General features: G+C 34.7%; 1 protein-coding gene and 1 pseudogene across 11 annotated transcripts in view; one reads left to right on the forward strand and one right to left on the reverse strand.

Annotated features, from left to right (window-relative positions):
* RALYL (RALY RNA binding protein like) overlaps positions 1 to 6,214 on the forward strand; it is a 735,427-nt gene extending 729,213 nt beyond the window's left edge. For 8 of the 11 annotated variants that reach the window (XM_077942454.1, XM_077942451.1, XM_077942450.1 and 5 more), the window contains one exon: positions 5,247 to 6,210. In XM_077942454.1, coding sequence (XP_077798580.1) covers positions 5,247 to 5,264 — 18 coding nt within the window. In that variant the 3' untranslated portion in view covers positions 5,265 to 6,210. 11 annotated transcript variants of the gene reach the window in all.
* Positions 4,198 to 4,293, reverse strand: LOC114680526 (small nucleolar RNA U13; annotated as a pseudogene).
* Positions 6,215 to 10,641: the final 4,427 nt, after the last annotated feature.

The following is a 10,641-nucleotide window of genomic DNA, read 5'->3' on the forward strand; positions in this document are numbered from 1 at the left end:
ATTTCCATACTCTGATAGAGACCACATAGTCTATCTGGAGGGAATTAACGGAACCTTAGGTAGGTAACTCAGGTGTCTTTAATGTTCTTTCTAAAACCAACCTGCCTCCCATTGGAGTTGCTTTCTGCCTTACTCTCTCTTGCCTTCTTGGAAGATCTCACCTGAATATTATAGCTGATAGCTCAGAACCCCCTGATACTTCAATACCTCTCACATTCTGTCTGGCTATCTTACTGATCGTCATACTCTCTAGGTTTTTGGCTTAGCATTAATAAATAGTTCAGTCATTTAGCTGATTTAGACTCAATGTAACAAATTCTTTTCTAAACACGATTATCTACAAATACAGCAAGCTGCCTTAAGAGTTCTGTATCATTTGAGATAGTCAAGACAAAGCTACATATTCATTGGCCATAATTACTGTAAAAGGCACTGCTGCTCTGTTTGCAAGATTAGACAAGATCACTGTAAGATAGTAATCACCAGCTTCACCATTGAACCACTCTGGTTCTCTGATGCTTCTGGAGTTACAGTTCTGAAGACATCATTATGGTTCCTGACATCATTACATCTTAACAAACTAAAAAAAATATTCCTATAGAATCCAAAATAAATAGACTCTTATTTGAAAATTATTTGTGATTTCAGTTAAATGTACTCCAGAAACACAAATGATCTGTGTGTCTAGATGTTAAAACTATTACTGCACTAACATCTTCATTAAAGACAGCAGTAATTAGACAGAGAAAATGATGTCATTAACTTTGAAAAAGAGGGTTCTTTAAAATCACATATGGTAAGTGATATGGTTTGACTGTGTCCCCACCCAAATCTTGAATGCCCAAGTATTGTAGAAGGGTTCTGGTGGGAGGTAATTGAGTAATGGAGGCAGGTCTTTCACATGCTGTTTTTGTGATGGTAAATAAGTCTCATAAGATCTGATTGTGCTATGGGGGTGGGGGTTTCCCTGTGCAGGCTCTCTCTTTTTGCCTGCTGCCATTCATGTAAGATGTGACTTGCTCCTCCTTGCCTTCTGCCATTATTGTGAGGCTTCCCCAGTCACGTGAAACTGTAAATCCATTAAACCCTTTTTCCTTATAAATCACCCAGTCTCAGGTGTGTCTAATACAATAAGCCATGTCCCAAACCAAATGTCCATAAAGAATATGGTAGTTCTAATTATAATTGATGTTAGTATACTCTTTTCAATTTGAAATCAAAAGCTGTTTATACTGTGTCTATAAATCAATCTTATAAACTAAACTAAAACATGAATGGTGCAAAAGTTGGACAGTCACTTTATAATACTTGCAGGAAAAGTTTCTGTAGATTTGGTAAATAAAGTTAAATTTATTTTAACATTAAGTTCCTCCTTTTTCCTTTTATGATTGTTTTATAGTATTGTTTTATGTTTAGCTTCAGTTTTAGGAGAGAAAAATAAAACATCTTAGCATACCATATACAGTAACTTAAATTCTATGATACTATAGAAAGTGACTGATTTTCCTAGCCTTTTTATCTTTCCATTTCTGTATGAAATAACAAAACCCACTGATATGGGTATTTGTGATCCACTATGCTAAAAAGCCCTGTCGTTTCTTGGTCTTTTTTATTTCATGACTATTGTGAGCCAGATGGAAAATAGGATAAAGACATGAGAATTATTGGGCAGAACAATGGGTTCGAATTTTAAAACTGAACAGTTAGGAGGGGCAGGGAAATAAGGAAAGAGAAGGCAGAATGGAGACAGGTAAAAATGCAGTGAGCATGTTCAGAAGACAGTTTGCCAGTGGAGTCACAACTTACCAAGAATCACTATAGACAATGTCAAGGGTTAACAATTTAAATTCAAGCATTTATCCTTTGTGTTACAAACAATTATACTCTTTTAGTTATATTAAAATGTGCAAGTAAATTATTATTGGCTGTAGTCACCCTGTTGGGAAATTACATACTAGATGTTACTCATCGAAGCCTTGTTTTTAAAGTGAAAATCTCAGATGATTCTCCCCTGTGTTTTCTGATTCACTGTCCTGCACTCTAAATGGCCATCAACTCAGGAATAGAGATTATTGAGCCTCCAAGACCTACCTAATGGAGCAGTTATATAACTACCATTGGTAGTTATTCCAATAAGTTACTACTCATTTTGGTTTTCACTCCATTACAGTTTTTGATATGATTATTTGAACCTAAAAGTGTAATGTAGTTTGGTTCCTAAGAGTTGTTTTAACTGATGAATAATAGGTGCTGGGAATTAGTTTGTGTTACTTAAAAATGTGAATTGAATTGTATCTCATTTAGAATGAGGGATTTGTGAAAGCCAAATATAGTCACATTATCTGTAAAAAGTGTGAATGGCTGAACAATTACTCAAGAAACATGATCCATAGTGGCAACAAATATAACTGCTGTTCGTAAGACTTTGCTTTTCTATAAAGTATTATGTGACCTGTCTTACCTACAGTTTCTTTTACCTTTTTTGCATTTATATATGCTCCCTAAAAATATAGATTATGTAAATTTCTCTAATTTCTTATTAGTTATAAATCTGAATTAGAACAAAAATAAGCATTCCTGCTACTGAAGAAGTCAGAAGACTTATTTAAAAGTATGATTTTGGGGGCAGAGGTATATATAAGGTGGATTTATTCTATATATTGCTGTACTATTTTATTTCAAATATAGTAATGCATAAAGTTTAAAATTAAATGTGCTTTCCATGTAGATTAATACTATCCATTTCATCTTTGTCAAGTAGAAGTAATTGGTTGGCTTAGTACAATCCAGTCCGACCGAGTAGCTCTGTTGTTTTTCAGAAATGGGAGAGATTGAAAGTTTAAGCAGCATTCATCATCAGGAGAATTTGTTTTAAAAGCTTCCAAGCTCCCAAACAGCCAGTAGATAAATTACCCACTATTCAGAGAAGGAGAGCACAATTAGTTTTACATTATGCTAAACCAATCACCTCCGTAAGTGACTATGTTTCTTGAGAAAAAAGCAATATGAATGTCATAGTTTGTCCTCTTTCTCCCAGGCTTTACAGCCAACGGTAAGCCTTTTCTCATACTAGCACTTTTATGGAAAGCTTTGTGAATATGTTTTGCCACTGTTTTTAGATAAGGAGAGATATATTCATGACTTGTAACCATATGGTTAATAATACCTGCTTCACAATGCAAAGTCAATGAGGTTTTTGTTTTATTCAAATGCTTTGAAGCTTTATGGTGAGAAGGAAGACTTCAATAAATTATTTTCAAACCTACCTTTCTTCCTCCAACAATTATTTTTAAGTAATTATTTACAATTAAGAAGCAAAGAAACGTGTAAGAAAATATTATACTGGGGGTAATGAATTATGCACAAAAAATCTGCAGGTTGTTTTTTTCATCTTAACAAAGTAAATATTTACTAAACAGCCATTACCTCTTTTGACACATGCAGGATGGTGTAAGAATGTACCAAATTCATGTCAACTGCCATGACTTAACCTGGAGAAATACCATGACTAGTAAACTTTATATACACAGCTGCTGCAGTATTTTTCGCATTTTCCATTTATAATAAGAAAGTGATCAATGGAGGCCTTAGAGGAAAGAGTGCAATTGCAATCATATAAATAGCCTTATTTCCTTTTTGCATACAAGTGAATCTATCAAAATTCAAACATTGTATTACCTTATTTTCATATATCAGTGTTCACCTATGGGTTACTTGTATTTTATTTTTTAAGTTATTCATTCTCATACTGATAATTGATCATTGTTGATACGTGCATGCAGGTCATATACAAAACTTCCTTTACACCACCCAAAAAGTAGTCTACTTATGTTGTATAATAAGTTCGAAACTTTGTGACTTAAGTACCAAATGGACTCTTCCCATGCACATAAACACAACTGGAACTGCATGAGAAACACATTTGAATACAGCTTTCGTTTTTCAAAATTCATATATATGTGATCAGTGTAGAGTATAAATTGAGTAAAGAGAAAGAGAGGGAGGAGAAAAGGAAAAAGGCAGTGAGGGAGAGAAACAGAGAAAGAGAATATATCAAAATACAGCATCAAAATGTACTTACGTCTTATTCATGAGTGTTTCTTTCCTAGGAATATAAGTTTTTAAATGTGTTTGACTGTAGAAAAGGCTATTAAGTGGGTATGTTTCATTTTTAGTTCAGTTTAATTTTTTTTTTCATGTTAGACAGGTAATGTGCCAACATCATAACAAGGTTTGAAGGAGGCACATCTCACATGTGAGTGTGAAAACTCAATCATCATGTTCACTGAGTCTCTTTCAACCAGTAGTCTTGGCCAGCATGAAATCTGGGGGGCTGCAAACTTCCAGAGAAATTCTCACCACCCATTTGCCATACTCAGTCTTTTTCATAATCTTTGTATCATGGACTTCAAATCTTTAGTAAATAAAGTCAAGTTACCTAATTCTCTGGCTACTTATAAAAGGCCAACATGTCCCATCCAGACTGATGCCTTGATTTGCATGTCTTTGACTCTTAAGACATATACAGATTTTCTGTCTAACCCCTAAGACCTTTGAAGTTGATGGGATAACAGTAGGTCTAATATTTTTGTCTAAATATAAAGCCCTGGAACTTGATAGGATTCTAGATAAATACATGATTTTGCCCACTGATAGAGTCTTGCATTATTTTATCTTCATATTCAATTTCAATCAGTTCTTCAACCAATTGAATTTGGGCTCTTACATAATGCTTCAGACTTGTGGTTGCACCATGAAGTCTTTAGATGTTTCTGATTTTCTTTTGCAACCAAGATTGTGAAATGCAGATCAAAGACCTGTATTGGCTTTTTTTCCTATCCCAGATGCATAAGGCTTAGGACTGCACTGTTCAAAGGTAAGTATCCTATGGTCAGTCTTGATAGGGGCAACAAAGATTCATGAGTAATTCAAATTTGTTTCCCTAGCCTAGAACTTTAAGTGGTTCCTACTTTGACTTGGACAAGAACTCAAGTTGAAAATAATTGCTGACCTCAGGCAGTAAATTAGCTGGATTTTTAAAAAATCGTAACACTCCATAAGTGAAAACAATTATAGAATTGCCTAGAACAAAGGACCTAAGAACCTACCATCAAAATTATTTGTACTAAATATCTAATTCTTCCTTTATTCTTCTCCTGATTTAACCTTAAAATCTATCAGTATATGCATGCTATCAACAATGAAACACAAATCTCTGTATTAAAAATTTTTTTTTATTTTCTCAGTTTCTACAGATAAAGTGATCTGAAATAACGCATGATGCCGCAAAGCAGAAGAGAAACTGTGACAACCCCCAGAAATGTGAAAGGAGGTTTCTTACTGGACAGCAGCATCTTTGGTTCAATTTATATAAAAACCCAAATAAATAAAATGGACAGTATTGCTCAATTTTAGAAATTCCATTTCTTCTATGTTTTAAGCTGTACAATTGTCAGGTTTTTATGGTTTAAATTGTAAATGTGTTTTCCCCTTTGCTAATTATGTTTTTTTTTTTAGTCTTAAAATGTGAAAGGCATTTATGAATGGTAAGGGAGACACTATATACAAATGTATATTTGTAAAAGCTATTTTTATGATTAGCATGTTTCACTGTTGATCATATATAAAAGGTGATATTGCAATTCTGTATTTAAAGCTTATTTCCAACAATGTCATGTAAGAAAATATGCATCTTATGCTAGTTTTTATAATTTATTTTTAATTTATAGTTTAAAGTACTTGAGATCATAATGATAAAATACTTGAAAAAGTTATATTTCTGCCCTGTATAAGCACCCTTTTTATTAATAAAGAATGCAGATATTTCAGATGTGATATAATAGTTAAAGAACTGTTGGTTTGATCTGTGATTAAGTTGAGCATGCTCCGCTCTACAGAACTAAAATGATCCAATTATTACTTCAGTCTGGGTATGAGATTCCATGGACAGGATTTAGTGTTCATACAAGTAAGGACTAAATTGCCAAGGAAAAGACTGTCTTGCCCTTGGATCCAAAAGTTTAAATTAGTGCATACTTATGTCATTTCACCTCCTGTTCCTAGGAACTCTCCATTCCCAAGCATTGCAAGTGTTTTCCAGATAATCTTAGCTGTTGTCTTGTGCTGTGGAAATGGAAGAAACCATCTTCACAGACTGTAGGAGAATTCAACATATAATTTCTTAATAAATACTGTTTCTTTTAAAACAAAGTTGGTGTGTATCTTTCCTTTGGGGTACATTTAGCTTTAATATTCAGTTTGAACTTTTTCAGTCACTGTGCTACCACAAAATCATCACCATAATGAAAGTAGCGTATTTTTACCAAAGTATGCATTATAGGTTCTACATGCCTACACCCTCTTAGGAGTGACCTGTATTCTGGAACATGATAATTTGCCATGTAAAAGAAAGCCAGATGGCCTTCAAACCTTGACAGAAGTCATACTCCAGTTTATATTTTAGGAAAGTATATTTTTCCTCCAAATACAGAATTTTAAGAAAATATTTCAGAATACTACTGAAGATGAAACTAGTTCATTGGGAGGTATTTATGTTCTGCCAGACTTAAAGTCTGTACCTAAACGACTACAAGTTCCTCATCAAAGAGCACAGAGACAACATCTACAAATGTCACCAAGGACACTTAGTAAGATTAAGCCCTTCTTTTTTCAAAGAAACTAGGAGAGTCTAAAACCGCCTTGGTATGTGTTCCCTTAATTTTCTATTTAATTTCTTTAAGGTAATTTATTTCTCTTTTGAAGCCAAGCTTATGAAAAACGATGCCATTTTATCCAACAAGAGGTATTAAAAACCAAAATTCTGGACAAAGAAAAAAAATTGCAACTCTAATATTAAATAACATGAATACACTAAATTTTCCTACTTAAAGTCTGTAGAAAGTTGCACATAGAACCCAGGATCTGGATCAAGAATGTACTTCCTTTTCAAGGAACTGCAAAAACCATACCGTGGTGCACTGTTAACTATTTTTGATTACCAAAATAGTCATGGGAGAATTTGTGACCGCCAGATTAGACTCTTGAAACTGAAAATAACCTGCATATGGTTCTATATAAAATCAGCAGGGTGGCTTCTTGGTTTGCACCAAATAGATGAATTTGCTAGGAATAATCTGATACTCCAGAGAGAAGTGCTGCAGGCACTGTGTATTAGAAAATTATGTATGTGAATATTTTTCCCAATTTGTCATTTGTCCTCATAGTGTTCAATAAATAGTGTGGCATTTATAATCCAGCATTATCATAAATTATTGAGAGTATCATATTTTCCCCAATGGACATTATTCTCAAAATAAGATAAATAATTAAAGTGTATAAAAATAATTCTTTGTTATTGGACTGGATTTTCTCCACATAGACCTTGAAATATAAAACCATGGATCTTTCTCTCTGTTACCAGTTCCTGGTTTAAGAATTTTTAATGACAAAGATGGAATAAAATATATATCAAATCAAAGTATAGGTGATTTAGGATTGTAATCCCTAAATGTTTGGTTTAACAACTTAAAAGAAAGCTTTCAAGGGCTGAGGAGGTGAATGTGAGCTTCTTCTAATTCCAAATAATGTCAGTGTCATAAAACAATGCTAAGGGAAAAAGAAAAAGAAGGACATTACTCACTACATTAAATTCAAGAAAAAATATGAAAAATTAGGCCCATTGCTTAAAGGTAGGTAAACTGGTGACTCATGGAAATGTGAAAAGGGAAAGCACCAATTTTGCTTTCATCTTCAACAAAAGAATAATTATCAAAGCAGAAATGCACAACCAAGTGAATTAAAATAAAAATGAAGCAGAAGATAAGCCAAAAAGAAACTATTTAAAATTGTGAAGGGGTTAAAGGTTTAGAGAACAGGCCTGATGCAGTTGCTCACACCTGTAATCCCAGCACTTTGGGAGGCCGAGGCGGGTGGATCACGAGGTCAGGAGATCAAGACCATCCTGGCTAACACGGTGAAACCTGTCTCTACTAAAAGTACAAACAAAAAAGAAAATTAGCCAGACGTGGTGGCGAGTGCCTGGAGTCCCAGCTACTAGGGAGGCTGAGGCAGGAGAATAGCGTGAACCCAGGAGGCGGAGCTTGCAGTGAGCAGAGATCGCACCACTGCACTCCAGCCTGGGTGACAGAGGGAGAATCTGTCTCAAAAAATAAAAATAAAAAAGTTAGAGAACAATAGCTGGGCGCAGTGGCTCATGCCTGTAATCCCAGCACTTTGGGAGGCCAAGGCAGGCGTGTCACTTGAGATCAGGAGTTCAAGACCAACCTGGCCAACAAGGTGAAACCCCATCTCTACTAAAAATACAAAAATTAGCCAGGCATGGCAGCGCATGCCTGGAATCTCAGCTACTTGGAAGGCTGAGGCAGGAGAATCACTTGAACCCAAAGGGGCAGCGGTTGCAGTGAGCTGAGATGGCGCCATTGTACTCCAGCCTAGATGACAGAACGAGACACCGTCTCAAAAAAAAAAAAATAGGTTTAGAAAACAGAAGTTACAAATGCAAATACTTATAAAGCCCTGATAAGAAATATAAATAAAAGAAATAACCGAGAAGTAAGTTAGTAGACGTTAAATGCAATTCTGTTGATGAGTAGATAACCATCTCTCAGTTTCGTCTGGGTACCTGAAATGAAGAAATTCTGAAGAAATGAAGACCTGGATTGACCAAGTTTTCTGATTTTTCCAGAGAAAATAGACCTCCAGAGTTTAAAATGAGATATTTCATTTTGTTTATTTTGCTCTATTCTAATGTGAATCCTGGTATGATTTATATCCAGGATTTACTAATTATAAGACTTAAAAAGAATAAATTCTTTGTAACTAGAAACAACAAAGTCAGGATTATCTCTGGTGAGAAACAGAGGAAAATAGAATCTGGGAAATAAAATAGGAGTATTCAACGACATCTGTAATAATCGATTTACTAGGAAAAATGTTTGAATCAGACATGGGAAAATGTTAAGATTTGATAAAACTATAGACTACGTTGATATTCATTATGTTTCCTCTATGTTGCTTTTTAGGGTTAAAATACTTCCTTATAATAAAAGTATGTGATTTATATCTCAAAGTTTCTATACATAGATAAGTTTCTATATATAGATCTATACATAGAAATACAAAGTTTTTCTATAAAAAGTTTCTACACATAAATCTATCTATACATAGATATAGATGTACATATATTCATGATACAGAGATGTGGGTGATATAAAAAGCATAGATAAAAGTGGTAATTTGAAATAGACTGTGACTTTGTGTTCTACCTTTTCTAGAGATGTTCAAATTCCTAGGCAAGAATATAACCTAGAGAGAGATGCACTAATGTTCAAAGGCATTCTTACAGAGGAGGAAAGTGCACATGAATTTATTTTGTTGTTGTTGTTGAAAAGGCTTCCTATCAGCACTGGAGATATCTGGAAACTCTAGAAATTTGAATATGAATCATGCAAGAATTTGGGGTACCTGAATATAAAAAATAGTTGCCATGTTTATGTGCCACTCGTATAAGGTTAAGCGCTTTGCCTTTTCTGTCTTTATACTCTGTACAAATGGTGCCTTGGACATAACAATTGATCCACATATGTTCACGGAATTAGATGAAACAGGGTTTTAGGTTTTTACCATATTATAAAAATAACAAAAACCATAATTTGTTCAGCAAGTACTATGTGCTGAGCACTGTGCTAATTACCTTATATGCATTATCACTAATGCACAAAGGAAAATTGCATGGTAGGTATTGTTACCCCCAGTTTACAGGTAAAGAAAGCAGATAATTTGTTCACTCATCAATTCTTTATTGAGTACCAATTCTGCGCCAAGCACTGTTCCCAGCAATAGGGGTCCAGTTGTAAATAATAAAGACTGAAATGCCTCACTTTAAAAAGCTTGTACTCCTCTGGGGATGACATGCTAACAGGCCAATAAACAAGCACGTGTATAGTATTGCAGACGAAAATGATGATAAACACAAAGGGAAAAACAAAGCAGAGAAGGACAATGGGCTGATGAGGTTTTAAATGAGCGTTTCAAATGGGCTGGTCAGGGAAATTTCCTTGGTAAGGTGGCATTTGGACAAAGATGTGAAGCAGGGGAGAGGGTGAGCTATGTGACCATTTATGGGAAAAGTCTCCTGAACAGGGGACAGCAAGTAAATGCCCCGAAGCAGGAATATACTTGGTGTGTTTAGGAACAGCAAGCATGACAGTATGTTTGGATTGGAAAAAATGAGGGAAAGAAAAGAGATGAGACGAGAGAAGAGCTAGAATTCCAGATCACAGTGCCTTACAGATGAATCTGAGTGCATTGGCTTTTATTTTGCATTGGATGGAAAAACAGGGGAAGGTTTTGAGCAGAATGATATGATCTCACATAAGGGTTAAAAGAACTATGTGGGCTGCTACATTGAGAAAAGACTAAAGAAATGGAAGGAACCCAGAAATCCCTATTTTGTAGGTTGAGAAACCACTACATGAGCATGGCCTGTGACTAGACTGGTCTAATCAGAGCAGAGAAGCATGTTCATTTACTCACCAAATATTTTTTGAGCCTTAACTCTATTCTATATGTGTATATAACAATGGGCATGCAATGGTGAATACAAACACATTTCCATTCCTC

This window comes from Macaca mulatta, chromosome 8 (assembly GCF_049350105.2).
Source record: "Macaca mulatta isolate MMU2019108-1 chromosome 8, T2T-MMU8v2.0, whole genome shotgun sequence".
Taxonomy (NCBI): Eukaryota; Metazoa; Chordata; class Mammalia; order Primates; family Cercopithecidae; genus Macaca; species Macaca mulatta.